Raw genomic sequence first — 18,403 nt, forward strand, 5'->3', positions numbered from 1 at the left:
ACACTGAGGATCCAGCTTGGCAGGAGGCTCCACTAGAGGCAACCCTGACTTCCTCCTGCCCAGATGCCGAGTGTGACGTGGCTATACATCCTGACACCTAGACATATTGAGCAAAGAGCAGCATCCTGCTTGCAATGTCCCACCCCCAATCCCGACCCCTAAGGCCTGCTTTGTTCCCAGGCTACACAGAATACCTTAGGAACAGGTTCTGGGGCCTGCATCAAGCTTCCCACTCATATTCCCTAGCTGCCCTGCCTCAGATGGATGTCCTTGCCCTCAGTGACCTGACACAGGGCTGCTAACGGGCTGCACCATGAATAGATGTGAAGAGGGTGGTGGGAACAGCACCGAGAACAGCACTGAGGCCATAAGAAGCAAAACCTAAGAGCTAGCCTCCGAATCCTTTTCTTCCTTGACGCTGGTGACATTGGCCATTCCTTGGCTCGCCTTCCCCCACATGGGTGACAGTCCCAGAGCAGGACCAGCACATAGTAGGTGCTCAAAAAGTCTTTTTCTTTTTTTCCAGTAGCAGTGCACCACTGCTTAAATGTGACACCCTTATCGATCCCTTTGCCAAAGTTCAGGGACCATGACGGAGGAGGAGAAGGAGGAGGAGGCGGGGCGAATGTAAGAGCCAGAGGAAACATGCCACGTCTATCACACTCATGAGCTCAGCAGCCATGGCTACCTGCACAGGACATGCACCAGATCAGACCAGCCAACATTCCAGCCTAAACGAGGAGAAGCTCTCAAGGCCTCACTAACAACTGAGAATCTAGTGGCAGCGGACAGCAGCTGGTAGGAGAATCATTCATGAGGGCAGGGGCACTGGTACAATTTGCCAGGCTTTGCAGATGGACCTACACTCATGCACACATAGGCAGCATTGGTTGGATTCGTGGGTTATTTGAAATAAAAAGAGACCAAGTTCCGAAGAGAATACACCCGGCTGGGCAGAGTTTGGGGCGGAGTGGATGATGGATAGATTTCATTGTGTGCATAAATGAAAATGTCAAAGGATGGGAGGAATGGTGCACGCATGGATTCTCGCCATTTGGAACAGTGAGATCAGAAAGGATCGTCCCCAGTGAGCTTATGGGTGGTCCTCCCCGGGGCCTGAGAGACAGTTGATAACCTTCCAGGCCTGTCCAGCTGACCCTGCCTCCTGAAGAGGCAAGTCCTATGATGCTGATACCCTCCTCTGCTCCTTGAAAGATGCCAGGTATCAGAGGCTGCCTGCACCTGGCCTGAGGAGGAGAAATCTCCTAGTCCTGCCCCATCTCTCCCGGCCCCTGCTGAGAAAAGGCGCCTTCCCATCTCTGTGCATGTCAGCCATGGCCATAGGGGCCACCTGGGCCTCTCAGTACGCTGGAGGTAGGGAAGGGGGAAGACCGATCACACACAATCACAGTGTGATTCTACCACAAATATGTGCATTGCTCTGGGAACCTCACCACAGAAAAGCCTGGCCCCTCAGCAGGACCATTTGCACCTGTCCACAGGTTAGCCTCCTCCAACCACCCATAAGCGCGCGCGCGCGCACACACACACACACACACACATGCAGGCATGAATGCACACGCATGCAAACACAGATACACTCAGGCAGGCATGCATGTGCATACAAACAGCCCCTGATGCTTGCCCCTTTTCCCCAGTGTGTGTGTGTGTGTAAGAGAGAGACAGACAGACAGACAGACATGGGTCAGGGAGACAGCTGAAGTGGCTCACAGTGCTGTTAGGATTTCAGAGAGTCCCCCACACCCCAGGCACTTACTTGATACCCGGCATGTCCAGCAGGTTGGTCAAGCCTGTCCAGTTGATCTGCAGATGCTACAGGGCAGAGGGAGACTGTTAGGCTTAAGGAGCTGGGAACCCAGGCCTAATACCTTCTCCCAAACTCCTCATACCTCCTGGAGGAAGAACCCTACCTGTTGGGGTACACCCTTTGTCTCTCAGCCTACCAAACCTGTCCTGGGATATGAAGGAGTGTCCTAGCTAGTTTTAATTGTCACCTTGACACAACTCAGAGCCACGTGAGAGGTCTCAATTGAGGGATTTTCCAGATCATGCCAGCCTATGGGTAAGTCTGTAGGGGTGTGTCTTGCTTGTTCATTGACACAGAAGGGCCAGGCCCAGGCAATGCTAGTCCCTGGGCAGGAGGTGGTCTTGGGCTGTGTAAGAAAGCTAGTGAGCTAGTAGGTGCTTTTCCTCCATGGTTTCTGTTTTTAAGTATCTGCTTTAATTCCTGCCCCAACTTCCCACAGTCAGGGACTGTAATGCTGAAATAAACCCATTCTTCTCCTAAGTTGCTTCTGATCAGTGTTTGACCACAACAGCAGAGAGAGACTAGGACGAGGATTCAGGCCCTAATGTAGGCTGGTGAGGGCTGCTGCTTCGTGCCAGAACCACCTCAGAAGGGGGCTGTGGCACACAGCCAGGCTTGCCCAGGTTTGTCACAGCTCCGCTTCGGAGGCCTTGTAGCCAGGTAGCCCAGCTGCGGATTTCAAGACAGCTCTGCTGCCTGGCTGTGTTGCACACACGCTGTCAGCTCAGTTTCCTTATCGTGGGCAGAGCTGAGTCTAACTCCTTGAGGTTGCCTTAAGGACCAAATTAGGTTTGGGGGCTGGGTGTCCAGCTGTGGGGGGCTTGAGGCAGTGTCCATTCTCAGGCTAAATGCCAACACGTAAGGTCCAGTATCCACTCATGGGGAGCACCCAGCCTGTCCCTAGGCTTTGAGCTCACCGGCTTTTGAAGGAAGAACACAGTCACAGCTCCCACGAAGGGCTTGTCCACCAGCAGGGGCTCCAGAATGATCCGCAGGGTGCCCTGCAACTGGTAGGCACAGAGAACGGCGAGGGAGGAAACCTCATTTCTTCTCATACCTGCCACTCAGCTCAGGCCTTCTGGGGCCTCATTATTATTGAAGTCAAGACTCCTGACCTGGCCACTAGCTGCCACTGAAGGGACCACACTTTATGTTCAGGGGCCTGTGCACCCCACTGCTGCCCACCAACTAACTACAAAGGCGTGTGGGCAGTAGGGGTGGCTGGGGCACAGAAGTGCTTTCTGCATCTGGACACAGCTTCTGGCAAGGGGCGTTTCCACCTCTCAGTCTACCTGGGTCTCGTTTATGGCTCTCCCTCGCTTCCCTAGGCACCCAAAGCCTTTGGAGACTTGACACACAGGTGGCTCTGGAGCCCAGGGTACAGAAGGGGTAGTGATACCCAGGACCACTTGCTATGTGACCTCCCAGCTACCCCCATGATGTCACCTGGTATCATCCTGTCCTTCACAGCCTGTTCCAGTGTGAGCTGCTTCCACTTCCCTGAGCCCACTCCCAAGGGCTGAGCAGCAGCCATGGCGTCCCCACTCACCTGGATGCCATTCACGCCTGCGCGGATCTTCTGAAGCTCCACACTGATCTCACAGTCCCCAATGTAGCTAAAACACAGGGAGAGGGAAGAGCAGGTAGGAAACTTGCCCTGTGGCACACATCAGCCCTTGTTGCTGATGATCGCGTGTCAGTTTTCACTCAAAATGTCACTCACACCATAGCCTCAGCCTTCCTTGGCCCCTCCCAGACTCCTTCTTGCACCCAGTGGCTTAGGCATAACCCTGCCTCTGTCTATGAGAGCAGTGCCTTGTGGTACCACCTAGCCCCAGGGTACTCATGGATAAAAAAGAGGAACTTGCAACAAACACACCGTCTCTCTACCACTTCTGGGCCCCTGACCCACAGAACACAGAGTTAGTGTCCCCAAGTGCATCCTGCCGTCACCACTAGTTATTGCTGGAGGTGGCGGTAAGTGATAAAGCCTTGGGGATAGGGGAAGTCAGTGAGCCCTGACAGGTGATGGGCCCTGAGGAGCCCAGGATGGGTGCCTCGGAGGGTAAAGGTCAAGAGACAGGCTAAGGTCTGAAGGAGACTAAGGCAAGGGAGTAGGTGATCGCCACACACCAGCATACACGGGCCCAGGAGCCACAGAAATGCTCAGTGAGCAGGGACAGGCACAACAGGGGGGCACCCCCCTGGGAAGATGAACTCTTCATATAAGGATCTCATGGTGGAGCAACTCGAGCCAGGGGTACTTTATAGCCTGCCACCAACCCAACACAATGAAGACCAGCTCCTCAGAGGGTGGCCCCAGACCCAACTTCCATTTCGGGCGGAGAGCAAGGAATATGAATCTGTGAGAAGCAATGGCAACCTCCGGGGCTCGTCCTGTCTTTTACCTAACACACCATCCAAGCCTTCTGATCTCCCTTCCTGACCCAAGCGAGTCACGGGCCTTACTGGAAAGACGCCCGCGCCCAGCGCAGTGCAGTCCGCAGCCCGCTGAGCAGTCACTCACAGAGACTCCAGTTTTCCTGACCCGTTAGAGGCCAGCCTCTCAGCTCTGAGCTTGAAGCCCCCTGGCCTCCTCTCCTCACACCTGCTCCCTTTAGTCACCTCCCCTGTGGAGGCTGCTCCGACTCTCCAGGGGGCCCAGCTGTGGCTTGCAAAAAAAGCTCTGCTGCCTGGCTGTGTTGTACAGAACTGCTGGGGGTGCAGGAAGCCAGGCCTCAGGCTAAAGAACAAGCCAGGGTTGGCTATTTGGAGACAGCCACTTTTCTGCACCCCACCTTTTACAAAGACCTGGGTACCAACCAGCCCGGAGGTGGCTATGGTCCTAGAAAGGCTTTCATACCCTAAATCCATATTCGAGCAACCGCCTCCATCTTCAAGCTACTGTCCAGGGCTACTCTGCCTGCCCCCGAACACCAAGACTCACCAGATCTGCAGGTCCAGGGTCACTTTCCTCCGGTTGCTTTTGTCAGTATGTGCCTTGACACCATTCACCTTGGGGCACTGGAAAAGATGACAGGAGGGCGATGGGGGGGGGGGCCCTTCTTGATTTCTCTTCCTGCCACAGCTGCTTGCCAGTGTCTTGGAAGCCAAAGAGCATATGAGTCCTAGCATGGACTCATATGCCCATAAGGACCAGCCACTCAGCCACATACACACCCCCTGGTTGGGGGGAGGGAGACTTAGGGAGAGGGTAACAACTCCTGAAGTTTAGCCTGAGTGTGGCAGATGGGAAGGAGCTGGCCCCATATGGGCACGGGGAGGGCAGGGTCACCAGCTGGGGCATCCAACCCTTCAGTTTGCATCTCCACCTCTGCTCACAGCTCTCTTGGGTACTCTGGTTAAGACTAATCAAGAGCAAATACTGAATTTCACTTGTACCTGAATTAGCAATGTGCATGCCAAAGTGCTGAGGGGAAAAGCTCACTGATCTGCTGCTATTTAGTTTGAAGAGCGTTTTAGAGAAAGATGAACATAGAGACAGATGCATGGGTACCCAATAAATCAAGCACAGCAAGAGATTAATATCTGTGCAGTTTAGATGACACGTCTGTGATGCTCACTGAATAATTCATTAACATTTCTATGTTTGAAGTCCCAGCACTCAGGGAAGCAGAGGCAGGCGGGTCTCTGTGAGTTCGAGGCCAGCCTGGTCTACAGAATGAATCCAGGACAGCCAAGGCTACATAGAGAAGCTCTGTCTTAGGGAGAAAGAAAAATCTCACAATAAATTATTGGGAGAAAATTCAGTTTCACAAGGAGGAAGGATTCCATTAAATTTTTATTCTCTCAACAGAAAGTGTCATTTAAAATGTAGTATTGGGGCTGGAGAGATAGCTCAGTGGTTAAAAGCACTTGCTGCTCTTAGTGGCTAGGGTCAGGTGCCTAGAGCCTACACAGTGGCTGTCCCTCTCTTCCTTCCCTTCCCCTTTTAACCTTTGAATAAATTCTCACAGTAGAGAGCATAAATATAGAAAAACATGTTACAGGGATATGTCCAAGAGTTAACATTAAGAACATAATGTTTTGGGTTTTTGTTTTGTTTTGTTTTGTTTTTCTGCATCTGTGGTTAGTTTTTCACATTTATTTAATGCTCATTTGGTATTTTTAATTTTAGACTTCTTGTGGTATCTGGAATTGAACTCAAGACCTTCTTCCATGTGTTAGGCAACTTTTAATTTTATATTATTTTTCTTTAGGAGTCCCCAGAATTTTTAAAGCTGCAAAGGGCACACAAAGCCTGGCTCTGCCTGGCCTCATTTCAAGTATGGGCTGGGGGAAGGTTCTGTGCTCAGTCACGTCAGGACCTTCTGGGAGTAGAGGATTGACTGGGGCCTCTGTATGTCAGCTACCCCAGCACCTCACCTTCAGGGTCAGGTATTAGGGTACCCACTCTATGCCAGGCAGAGTAGTCACAGTTGGACAAGGGCACCAGCCAGAACATGGCTCACACAGCGGCAGAGGCCACTTCAGGCCAGGCCTGTTGTTCATGCCTCATAGCTGCCCTTAGAAACAGGTTGTGCCTTTTCTATGTTAGGCAACTGGAACTTAGAGAGGGTGGGTCTCTGACCCAAGGTCACTCTAGCACAGAGAACACCAGAGACACTGGCAGCCATGAAAGAACGTGGTTGGACAAATGCAGAGGTGAGAATGTGTCCTGGGAGAACTCCACAGTCAGTCAGTGAGCAGAGGGAAAAATGGGAGGATGAGAAACAGAGGAGATGGCCAAGGCCAGGAACCGAGGCCTTGAAAAGGCAGGCTGGGGACTCTGGCCATTCACTTGTAAGTCTAGAACATCTGGTCAACCTCCTTGGGTTCAGTGCCAAAGGAGAGGCCTAGTGGCACAGGCTGTCCTCTAAGCTCAGCACTCTGTGGTCCTCACGGATCTGCCTGCTGAGTTCTTCCAAACCAACTCAGACAGCACTTCTTTTGGGATGCCTGGAGTCCTCACAGAACTAGTGTGAGCTCCTAATACCCTGCACTGCTTTGTGGCACTGTCATAAACCACCAGAAAGGTGATCACAGCTGAGTCCCGAGGTCAGCAGTTACAACCTGTCCATCTTTGTACCCATCTGGGTCCCCCTTCAGGCATATTTCTAAAATCTCTAGAAGAGGAACTATTTCCCTCAGCTTCCTTCTCTTCTCTGGCCTTGATTTCCTTGGAACCTGGAAAGCTGGGTAGGAGAACAGGAGGTGAGAGCTGTGCACTGAGGCTGACACGCTGGGAAATGCAAGTGAGGGCTATAGTGGCATCCTCATTATCAAGTGGCTGATCTGGGTCAGGGTGAATTCAGGAAGAGAGGACAAAGAAAAGACTGCCCAGCAAGGCCAAGCCAACCTCACTGAGGCAGTACCAACCTTCTGCCCAAAGTAGAGCTTGGTGAAGGTGAAGGTCCTGAGGTGGGCACTCTTCTCCCGGATCTTGGGCTCCAGTTTCTCTCGGACCTTGCTCTCCATGATCATGCTAAGGTAGGGCCAGATCTGCGTGATGATCTGAAAGTAAGAACGGAGACCCTTGCAGGTCAGGTCTGTGCCCCAGACTGCAGATCCACAGCAACCTAGATCCTCTGCAGCCTGGCCCCACGGGTGGAGCCCACAGTCCTCCTGTTGCCCTGCCTGCCCACTAGCCTCCCACCTATCCATCAATCCATTCTACAGATACCTGAGGACGGCGGCAGGTCCCACTGCCAAGCGGAGGTTTAGCCGCACTCTGCAGGGTACCATGGAAACACACTTCCGTTTAATTAGATCTGCGCTAAACACATGCCTGTTCTGCATTGCGGTCTATACACAGATTAACAGATGCTAATGGTTTAAGAAAAAACAGTGACAGAAAAGACTGATGAACTGTTCCTGTGGGTATGATTTCTAGAAGCCAGAAGAGGCAGCCAGCCTTTGGTCCATTTCCGCACTAGCATGAGTCACAGGGCTGGTCTGAAAGCCAAGTGTGGGACCAAGCTCCTGATACCAGAGTCCCGTGTATCTCCGCTCTAGTCCTTATGCAAATATGGAGTGCACTTACACAAGCCCAGATGGTCTAGCCTACTACACACCCAGCTGCTCGGTACAGCCTGTGGTTCCTAGGCTATCAACCTGCCCAGCAAGTTAGTGTGGTGAATGAATACTGCAGGCAACTATGACACGGCGAGCAGTGTTTGTAAATAGAACCAAGCCCAGGAAAAAGACATGACTGAAACACTGGGCAGGAAATGCTCAGCTCCATTACAATCCATGGGATCACTGTGGTGTTCTTGTTCATTGTTGACAAAAAGTGATGTCAGATATAGCTATACAATGATCAAAGTTTTCCAAAATGATATTGGCACAATGTTTTTTTTTACACTGTGTGTGTGTGTGTGAGACCATAATGGAGGTCAGAGGATATCTTGTAGGATTTTGTTCTCCCCTACCATGTGCATTATGGGGATGGGCAAGCATCCTTCCTCACTGGGCTATTGCACTGGCAAGGCACAATGTTTTTTAACTGACCTATAGACTGTTTTAGTTTCCTTTTCACCAGTAATGGCCATTTCCTATTGTAGCGGGTGTGAAGTGACGATGTTGGGATGGCAGGGGCAAATGACAGTAGTAGTGGGGGCTTTGGACTACAGCGTGGCGTAAAGGTGTCCCTTCCTCCACTGTGCTCGGCGTGGGACCCAGGCCTTCCTCCTCCCTCCACTTTCTCGGGCCCTTCTCCCAGCTACCTTCCTGTGTTCTCCGGCACTTCCAGCCTACCCCCTCACAGGAGGTTCGCCTCCACAGCTGCCTCCAGGGCCACGTGGCACTCAGTGAAGATGCAGGCTCTGCAGAGTGTGTCCCAGAGGCCTGGTACCCAGCTGTTTAGCACCGAACCCAGGTCACTCCTAACGCAGTGAACTGTTTCCTCTAAATTCTCCCGGGAGACTGGGATGGTTTTTTGATGCACTTGGCGATGACATTATAAGGAATGTGAGGCTATCAACCTTAGCAACTGTCGGAGTGCTAGCTGACGCCTCTGAACCAAGTCTCCTCCCAGCCTTAAGGTGAGTCCGAGAGGCGGAAGCCTACAGGCCAGGGGCGTGGGACTCATCTGGAGAGTGGGCTTCCTGATGTAGACCGGCCTGGAGCAGCTAGCCAGCACAAGGGGTGTTCCCTTAGATAACTTCCTCCAGTGAGGTCAGAGAATCCATACTCACCAGGAGCCTAGGCAGGGATCATATTCACTCCCCTTTCACAGATAAGGAAACTGGCTCAGAGATGTTGGGCAAACTGCCCAAGGTTGCACAGCAGTGGTTCTGTGACTAAATAGGGAGCCACATGGAATCCAGATGCAGTGTCTAATTAGCGTGTCTCTTTACTTACATAATAATCGTACTTCTCTCTATAAATCATCTCTTTTTTAAAAACAGACAAAAACAACTTTTCTCCATGGTCCCAGATATTAACTTAAAACTGTTTATGGAAAAAACAAGGAAAAAAAAAGAAAGAAAGAAAGAAAAGAAAAAACAAAAAACAAAAACCTTGAAGAGAAGAAAACTCTTTTGTGGATGAACCAATGGGGAGTCAGCCCTCAGTCTTGGCAGAGGAGGGCCTCTGTCCATCCCCAACAAGGGAAGTACACTTTGAGGTTTGGGTCTCCACAGTACTCCCCACGGGGGTTGCTCGGGGACTCTGGTGGTGACTAGCAAATGAGTAGGTGCGTGGGGTGTGCCCAGGCCTGCAACAAATGCAGCCCACCCCTGCCCACCCACGGCCTTACCTTATTGGCCCACTCCACACGTTCCACATCTGGGAAGTGTATCTAGAAAAGAGAAACCCGACCGGGAACTTAGACAAGAGCCATTTGCCCCCAGCAAGCCTGGTCCAGCTGCATGGAAGTTAGTCCCCAGCCCTTGCCTGTCCTGGCCTCCTGCCTCTGTGTAGGTCACGAGGGTCCCTCAGCATCCACCCACACCCCACCCTGCTGATTCAGAGCCGGTTTGCTCTCCTAGCCCTGCTTTGATTTCACAGGAGAAGCCAGCTCCACAGTGCCTCCTAGGCCTGTGGGACCTGAGGAAGACTCGCTGCCGTTCCTCTCTTCCCTTGGTCACCAGTCCAGCTATGTTGAGGCGCACAGGAAGAGTCTTGAGGCTGCTACTTTGCACATTCACTGTACGGCCCAAGTTCCTCTGTGCCTCACAGATTTCATTTATTCATTTCATGCAATACACTGTATCTATATCAGCAAATCCAAAACTTGGCTAAGCAAAAAGAAATTCAAAGTTTTATCAGGAAATGTCACCAGTCAAGTGATATGTCACTATTCAGAGTGCTAGGTTTTAAAAAATATTTTATTTATTTATTACTTATTTATACAGTCTTCTGTGTGCATGCACCAGATCTCATTATAGATGGTTGTGAGCCACCATGTGGTTGCTGGGAATTGAACTCAGGACCTTTGGAAGAGCAGACAGTGCTCTTAACCTCTGAGCCATTTCTCTAGGCCCAGAGTAATGTTTTCAATGGCCACTCGTGTGTGTGTGTGTGTGTGTGTGTGTGTGTGTGTGTGTGTGTGTGTGTGTAAGAGAGAGACAGAGACAGAGACAGAGAGAGACACAGAGAGAGACAGAGAGAGAGATGAAGTACCTACTGTCCTCTATTTTTTTTTTTTTTACTCTCAGGAGTCCCACTCAAGCCTCCCTCTCTTCAGCAAAGTGGACCCTCAGGCCCTGTCACATAGCCACTTAACTTCCTCTAGGTCCCATGCACCCTTCCTGGCCCTGCTGAGCCAAAAGGGGCCAGCAGCAGGGCTAGTGGTCTCCCCTCCACATGACTTACCTCAAACCTTATGCTATCCCCAGGGCCACTTAGTCCAACCCTCCACCAAGATCCTGCGTGTGCTGGTTTCCGGGGTGTCAAACAGTCCCTGTCACCCCCCCCCCTTCCCTGTTCTCTGGGGCTGCTCTTTGTCACTATCCACCCCACACTTCACTTGGGTTTCCCAAGTAGACATGAGAGGCCCCTCCTGGGTGTCTGATGGGTCTCCATTGTAGAACTCAATACACTTTATGACAGTCAGTTATAGGTCTTGTGCCCTCCCCCTGCCAGCCTGGAAATGTGTAGCTCCCTGCTGCAGCCTGCCCCGAGCACAGGCAGTGGAGTGAAGTACACGGACGAACACTGAATGCATGCATGCAGGCATGACAGGGTGAAGGGTCCAGGAAGGACCAACTTCAGGCAGGCCCTTACTGGCTCAATGAAGCCACCGTCCTTCCTGCTCTGGCACCCTCTGGGTGTGCATCCTTCCACGTTCCCAGCCCAGGCGGTTCTACATCCTTGGGAGCTGACTTGTTCTGCCTCTGGATCCCGGAGGCTGAGCCAGCTTGGCAGGTCCAAGGCTGGCCACCCGTGGGAGCTGGTCAGGCTCGGATTCCTGAACTGCCTGAATCAGAGTGCGGGGTGGGGCGGGGCCCTCTGACTTAATTTTAACAAGCTCCTGCAGAGACTCTGGAGCTCAGTCAGGGCTGGCTGTGAGGCGTCAATGAACAGCCCACGCTGTGTGCTATGGTGACCCACACCCACCCTGAGAGCGTGGGAGTGACAAAAAGATCAGACCCACGGGCCTGAAGTTGCCGTGTCTCTCTCAGCTCACCAAACCTGCCACTGAGGCTCTTTACCAAGAGGCTCCTCCATAAATGGCTTGAACCCCCTGTTGAGGACAGCAATTCTGTCTGGAAAATAAGACCACTGGAGTATTCAGTGCGGCGCAGGCTCCTGGAGGCCTCCCTCAGCCAGATCTCAGCACCTACCTTCATCCCAATGAGCCGGCACACAGGAGCCAATTCTCTGTGCCCAGTGAGCGGAAGACAGAAGACAGACACGTGCAAGCTCTGATGGGGAAAGCCCAGTCAGCCTCTTTCCCCATCACAACTGGTTTTTTTTTTTTCTTTTTTTTTTTAATATCTCTGAAGAAACATCTCCCCATGCCAAATTCTCAAGGCTATCCTAAGTTTTTATCTGTGGCTTGCATATTTAGATCTTACTCTCCCTGGAATTCTTTTAAATAGGGTAACATAACAACAAAACTCTGCACTAGCTTGCGTGTACACACACACACACACACACACACACACACACAGGGTGGCGGGGGGGGGGGGGGAGAGAACCTGAAAGAATCAGCTTATAAGATGTTCCTTCCTGCTCCTAGAATCCTGGTACCCCATCTGAGGACACTCACCATGTACTCCCTTCTCTAAGCCCTAAGCCCCATGGGTTCCGTCACCTTCCGACTACACCCAGATGAAGGTCTTTGCCACACAGCTTTTGGCGGGTGGGGTGGGGGGGTGGATCGCAGATTAACCCACTTCAGGAGATAGTTATTCTCTCTTAGGAACACCTGTCAGGTAACTTTGTGGGGTCTGCAGTTACAAAAACAAAGCAAACAAACAAAAACTGAAACCCACCAGTTTTTTTTTTTTACTTTCTGAGAAACTTTGCTGAAAACAAACAGTTCTAATTGTTCCCTGATTTTCCTAGGTTATTTATTGTGTTTTATTTATTTTAGACAAGGCCTCATGAAGTCCCCAACTTGCTACATAGCTAAGGCTGACTCTCAGGCCCTGCTCCACCCTCTGCCACCCTCCCATGCAGGGCACAGAGAGATACCATCAGCAGACATTCTCCCACCCCATCTCCAGTAACAATCTTTATCTCCCCGCTGCTCTCATCTTTGCACACTTCCTGTGCTTTGCTTATCAGCCAGAGCCGCCTTTGATAAGCAGCAGTGGAGAAATCGGCGGCTCCGTCTCCAAGGGACGTTCTGAAGTAAGGTCTTTCTATGAAACGTTTCCCGATAGATCTCAGGTCAGCACATGCCAGAGTTGGGGGAGCTCGCCTAACCTCCGTGCTTTCATCACACGAGGGCATTTAGGATATCCGATACCTTCTTGTGTCTACTGAGATGAACAAGGACAACACATAGACACGCCAAACTGGATAGAGGAAGGCCCGTGATGTCTGAACTGTACACAAAGAACTACAGGCAACTAAGGAATTCTGGGATCTGGGAGACAGAGCTCCCCAGGGAAGAGGACACCAACTTATTATCTCTATCAGAGATCATATATATTTATATTTATCATATTTATACTTATATATATTTAAAAAGAGGCCATGAATTTGAAAAAAAAAAAAAGCAAGGTTGGGGAGGTACATGGGAAGGTTTGGAACTGGAGGAGGAAAGAGACTGGGCAAATGATGTAATTATAATCTCAAAAATGATAATTTTTTAAAATGAGAAATAATTTTTAAACAAATTTTTAAACAAAACATCTGATTCCTGAAGTAAACTCTACTTGATGTAATGTTTTACTTGGGCCTTATATTCTCAGGATTTAAACTGATGCTTCAAAATGTTTCTCTCTCTCTCTCTCTCTCTCTCTCCCTCTCTCTGTGTGTGTGTGTGTGTGTGTGTGTGTGTGTGTGTGTGTGTACGTGTGTGTACATACATGCATGTGGAGGCCAGAGGTCAACAGCTGATGTTTTTCTCAATCACGTTCCATCTTAAATCTCCAGACAGGGTCTCTCACTGAATCTGGAGCTCACCAGTTCAGCTGGATTGTGGGTTCAGTTCCCAGCACCTGCACAGTGGCTCACAACCATCCCTAACTCCACTTCCAGGGAATGTGACCTCCCTGGGCACCAAAGCACATCCATGGTACATATATATATATATATATATATGTATGTATGTATGTATGTATGTATACATGTAGACAAAACACTCACATGTAAAATAAAATGAATAAATCTAATAAAATTTAAACAGAGATTTGAGGTTTCCATAGCTCCCTACTATAGTTTTCTATTATTTCTTTATGGTATGAACCGAGATGGAACCTATTGATAATTCTTCTGAAGGCTGGCACATGATTAACTTCTGTGACTGCTCCAAGGGTGACTTTTAATTATGTCTTGCTAATACATTTGGCCTGTGTTTACTTTTTGCTTGATCAGTTGTTGTCAGTGAGGTAGACCAGGATTTCCGAGCCCATCTACTTCCTCACGTCAATTGCCAACTTCGATTTCGGGTTTGTATTGTGAAACCCATCGTCTGTGATGACATCTAATTAACACCCTTTACGAGCATGCGTCATCCTTTCCTGCCCTCAGGCTTGTGTCTAATATGACAACTGCTAATCAAGTCTTTTGTTCCCAAACTGTTCAGTTGTGTTTTTATGTACTATTTCAACATTTTAAAACAGGATTTTGAATCATGTATGTGCGTGTGTGTGGACTACGTGTACATAAGTACGGTGGCGAGGAGGCCAGAAGAGAGCTGAGGTGACAGGCAGCTGTGGGCCACCCACCATGGATGCTGGGAACTGAGCTCAGGGCCTCTGCGTAAGCAGTAACTTCTCTTAACTGTGGAACCCTCTCCCCTACCCTCAACATTTTTGGCGGGAGGGAAATTAAGAAATTATATTTTCCTTTTATTAGCTTATGAAAAAAAAAAAGTTTGGAACTGGCTGGGGATGGCAGTGGGTAAAGACACCTGCCAGTAAACCTGATGGTCTGAATTCAATCCTTAAAACTCACAGTAGAGAACTCCCTGACCTTGTCTTCTGCCACCGTGCGCGCGCACGCACGCGCACACACACACACATACACGGAGGGGGTATGTACATTGGTGTTCTTCCTGCGTGTATGTATGTCTATATGAAGGTGTCAGATCCCCTTGACAGTTGTGAGCTGCCATGTGGATGCTGGGAATTGAACCAGGGTCCTTTGGAAGAACAGCCAGTGCTCTTAACTGCTGAGCTATCTCTCCAGCCTCTCCTTATGGTATAAAAAAAAAATGTCTTTGTTTCTTTCCCTAGCTCTTCTACATCCTTCCTTCCCCCCGTGCTTCCCTTGTGTCCCTGGGACCCTCCTTTCCACTTTCATACCATGTGTGCCTTTTGTGTCCTCTCCCCTTTCTTAACTCTCAGTCCCTTCTCAGGGTCTCCTGTTCCATGGTCTTCATCCTTTATTTGCATAAACAGAAACATTAAATATTGGGACCCACTCATTAGAGAACACGTGAGTTTTGTCTTTTTGAGACTTGCTCACCTCACTTAATAATACCTTCTGGTCCCACTCACTTCCCTGAAATTTTAATTCCATTTTTCTTAACAATGTGCAGCCTGGGTCCCTTTCTTTGCTGCTGTGAATAATGCAGGCATAAACTTGGATACACAAGCATCTTTGTGGGCCTATATCCTGCATGCTTGCCAACATTTATTGTTATTTGTTTTCGTGATATAGCCATTCTGACTAAGGTAAAAATAGAATCACAAAATGGTTCTAATTTGTATCTTTCTGATGACTAAGGATGTTGAACATGTTCGCTGGCCTTCTGTGTTTCTTTAGAGAATAGTCTGTTCATTTCATTAGTCTGTCTATGAATCAGAGGTCTTGTGTTTTTGTTTAACTTTTGCAGTTCTTTACATATGATAGGTATCAAGCGCGTCTGGGGTATAGTAGGCCCAGATGCCCCCACTCTGTGGTCCGTTTCCTCTGCTGACACTTTCTCCTGCTATGTGGGAACACTGACTTCATGTGGTTCCATCTGTTGCTTCTTGTGCCGACTTCTCTGGGCTGTTGGAGTCTCGTTCAGAAAGTGTTTGCCTAGACCCACAACTTTGACTGCATTTTCTGTGTTTTCCTCTAAGCAGGTTCAGAGTTTTGCGTTTTAAAAAAGTCTCTGGTACCTCTTCAGTTGATTTTTGAGCAGTGTGACAGATGTGGGTCCAAGTTCATTCTTCTCTGGGTAGCCGTCCAGTTTCCTTCCCCACACTGTTGGATACACTGTCTTTTTCCCCCAGTGTGTGTTTTCTTTCTTAAATTTTAGATTTACTCATTTTCTTTTACATGTATGTTGCCTGCATGTAAGTATGTACATCATATATATGTTTGGTACACTGCTTAAAGCTAATGGCTCTCTGGATTTTCCTAAGTGGAGTTCCTTCGCCAGGAGACAGACTCAGCTATCCCTCCATCTCCTGCCAGGAAGCCTTTAGACTAAAGATGGGACACCTAGATCTCCGGCTGGGCTAGCAGGACTGGTCCAGAGTCTGGGGACGATCCGTGGCCCTGAGATGGACCCTCTTTTGAACCCAACTGTGATCAGCCGCTGGAAAGCTGGCTTTCCCAAGGCATCTGAGGCCAAGGTGCCTGCAGAGCCGATGATGGTGGGCTAGCCAGGAAGTGGAACACTTACCAGCCTGAGTGCTTAGGTCACCATGGAAACAGAGAACAGGGAGCCACCCGCCAAGCTCAAGAGCCATTGAGCATGCTGTTGACATGTTTAGGGGCTGCGGAACCCAACAGGAAAACATCCCTCACCCCGGGGCCTTCAGTGTGTGTGTGTGTGTGTGTGTGTGTGTGTGTGTGTGTGTGTGTGTGTGTGTGTGTGTACACACACACGTATCTATGGATCTATAAAACCATAAAGAAATGATAGCAGGCATTGTCTTTCTGTTATAGTCATGTAACATTCCTGGGTTAAATTTCTACAACAGAGACTGTAATTCTTCCTCCCTTTGCCCCTACTTTCTCATCTGCAGTATGGGTTCAATCCTGCCCCCTTCACGATTCCTAGGTAGATGAAATGGGACGGTGCACACAAGGTGCTTAAGGACCCTTCCTGATCCAAAAGTACCCTAGTAGGGGCAACTGCTATGAAAGCCCTCTGACCTCTTTGATCTGAGGCACATACAGAGTCCCTGGACTGTGCGTCCCCTTCTGTCCCACCCAGGATCTAAGGGAATCTCCTATTACCTCTACCTTGAGAAACACCACCGAGAAGAGAGATAAAGCCCGCGGTTCCATCAGAGGAGGAGACACAGTTGGCGGCTGATTTCCTGGCTCTGCCCATTGGCTAACAGATCCGAGCCTAGATACACACACAGTCCACTGACAGGCTGAGCCTGAGCCTTCAAGGGCCTTAGGAAACCCTGCAATGCAGGCCTGGCAAAGGCACCCAATCAGAGCTTCCATCTTGTCTTCTCTTACTGAGGATCAGGGAGGGCAGCAAAGGAAGGAGGCTAACGTGGGTCAGAGTCCCACAGTTGCCGAGCTTCCAGTGTACCAGGAGGCTGAGTCTCTGGGATCATTCTGGAAGTGGCTCTCAGGCATTTTTACAAAGTCAAAACAGGAAGGTTCTTGGGAAGTGCCTTAAGCTGGGGGCTCTCTGTTAGGCCCTCAGGGGTTCCGGTTCCGGAAGGCTGGCACTGCTCCTTTATCAAGAGTTCCCCAGCCATGATGGTTCTGATCCTGGTGGCGGGAAGGAAAGAATGAGAAGGCGGAGCTCTCCTGACTGGGGTTGTGAGGGGAGTTTGCTTAGACCCCAGAAGGAGGCAGCTCCTCTTCTGCCACTGGCCATGACTCCAAGGTCACTATGGAGATCCCCAGCTCTCCTCAGTGCTTTCCCTCCTGGCTCTTTTACAAGGGCTCTTCCAGGAAGATATTAGTGTTGTGACTTTGCTTGGCTCTGAGGCTACGGCTCCAATGTGAAAGCACACGCACACACGAACGCACCTACGCACGTACGCAGGCACACACGCACGTATGCACGCGCAGACGGACTTGCTGCTCAAATTGATGTTTCTACCCCCATCTCACTCTCTGATGGGATGAGACCTACACATTTTTGGGTGCTGTACAGAGAAGTCCTGCGAAGGCTAGCCACTGGCCCTCAGGCTGCCTGTCTGGGACTGGGGCCCACACAACAGGGGCCAATGCAGGGGCTTTTCTAGAAAAGCAGCCCCCCACTTTCACTCGTTTTTCTCATGAGAAAGCACAGCTCCCACCTTTCCCCTTCTTACCGTCAGGAGGCAAATGTCTAGCCATGAAAACTACTTCATTTTTACTTTCTGTTTTGAGACATTTCTCAGTAACTAATCCAGGCTGGACTCAAACTTGCTTTCCTGCTGCCTCCCCTCTCCTGAGTCTGGAGATTACAGGTGTGTGGCACGCCTGCCTGACAACTACTTTTAAATTGCCCCTTTTCTGCTTTAAATTACCCTGCTAAACATGCTTTCAGAGAAATAATTGCTCTGCCAACCTGTCTGGCGCTATCCTGTAATCCACAGGCTCTTAATAACACACCCAGCTAGCAAACTGGTCTAAACCAGCTGCACCCAGCAACAGAAAGGCTGATTAGCTGGAACTCCAATAGTGGCCATTGGGTGGCCAACAGCCTGCTAAGGATAAGGACTCAGAACTGTCCACAAAGTAGAATTTCTCAGATGTGGTGTGTTCATGTTATGTATGTGCATGTGTATGTGCATGTGTGTGCAGGTGTATGTACATGTTTGTAGCAGGTGTGTGTGCATGTGTGTGCGCAGGCGTATGTACATATGTGTGGGAGCCAGAGATCAACAGTGGGTGGGGTGTCTTCCCCACTTTTTTAAACCTTTTTTTTTTTTAGATTTAATGTGTGTGTGTGTGTGTGTGTGTGTGTGTGTGTGTGTGTGTGTGTGTACATGCAGGCACCAATGGAGGGCAGAACAGGCATTGAGTCCCTGGAACTAGAGTTGCAGAAGGTTGTGAGCT

The 18,403-nt window shown here is 49.9% G+C and overlaps 1 protein-coding gene across 1 annotated transcript in view; it reads right to left on the reverse strand.

Moving 5' to 3' along the window:
* The window catches only part of Esyt3 (extended synaptotagmin 3), a 44,159-nt gene that overhangs the window by 15,821 nt on the left and 9,935 nt on the right, over positions 1-18,403 (reverse strand). The window contains exons 2-7 of the mRNA XM_051139991.1: positions 9,588-9,629; positions 7,208-7,342; positions 4,776-4,852; positions 3,378-3,444; positions 2,746-2,835; positions 1,778-1,833 (exon numbers count right to left, since the gene is read on the reverse strand). Of these exons, the coding sequence (XP_050995948.1) occupies positions 1,778-1,833; positions 2,746-2,835; positions 3,378-3,444; positions 4,776-4,852; positions 7,208-7,342; positions 9,588-9,629 (467 nt within the window). The remainder of the gene's footprint in view (positions 1-1,777; positions 1,834-2,745; positions 2,836-3,377; positions 3,445-4,775; positions 4,853-7,207; positions 7,343-9,587; positions 9,630-18,403) is intronic.

The sequence above is a fragment of the Acomys russatus genome, chromosome 32, assembly GCF_903995435.1.
Source record: "Acomys russatus chromosome 32, mAcoRus1.1, whole genome shotgun sequence".
In the NCBI taxonomy this organism is placed as follows: domain Eukaryota; kingdom Metazoa; phylum Chordata; class Mammalia; order Rodentia; family Muridae; genus Acomys; species Acomys russatus.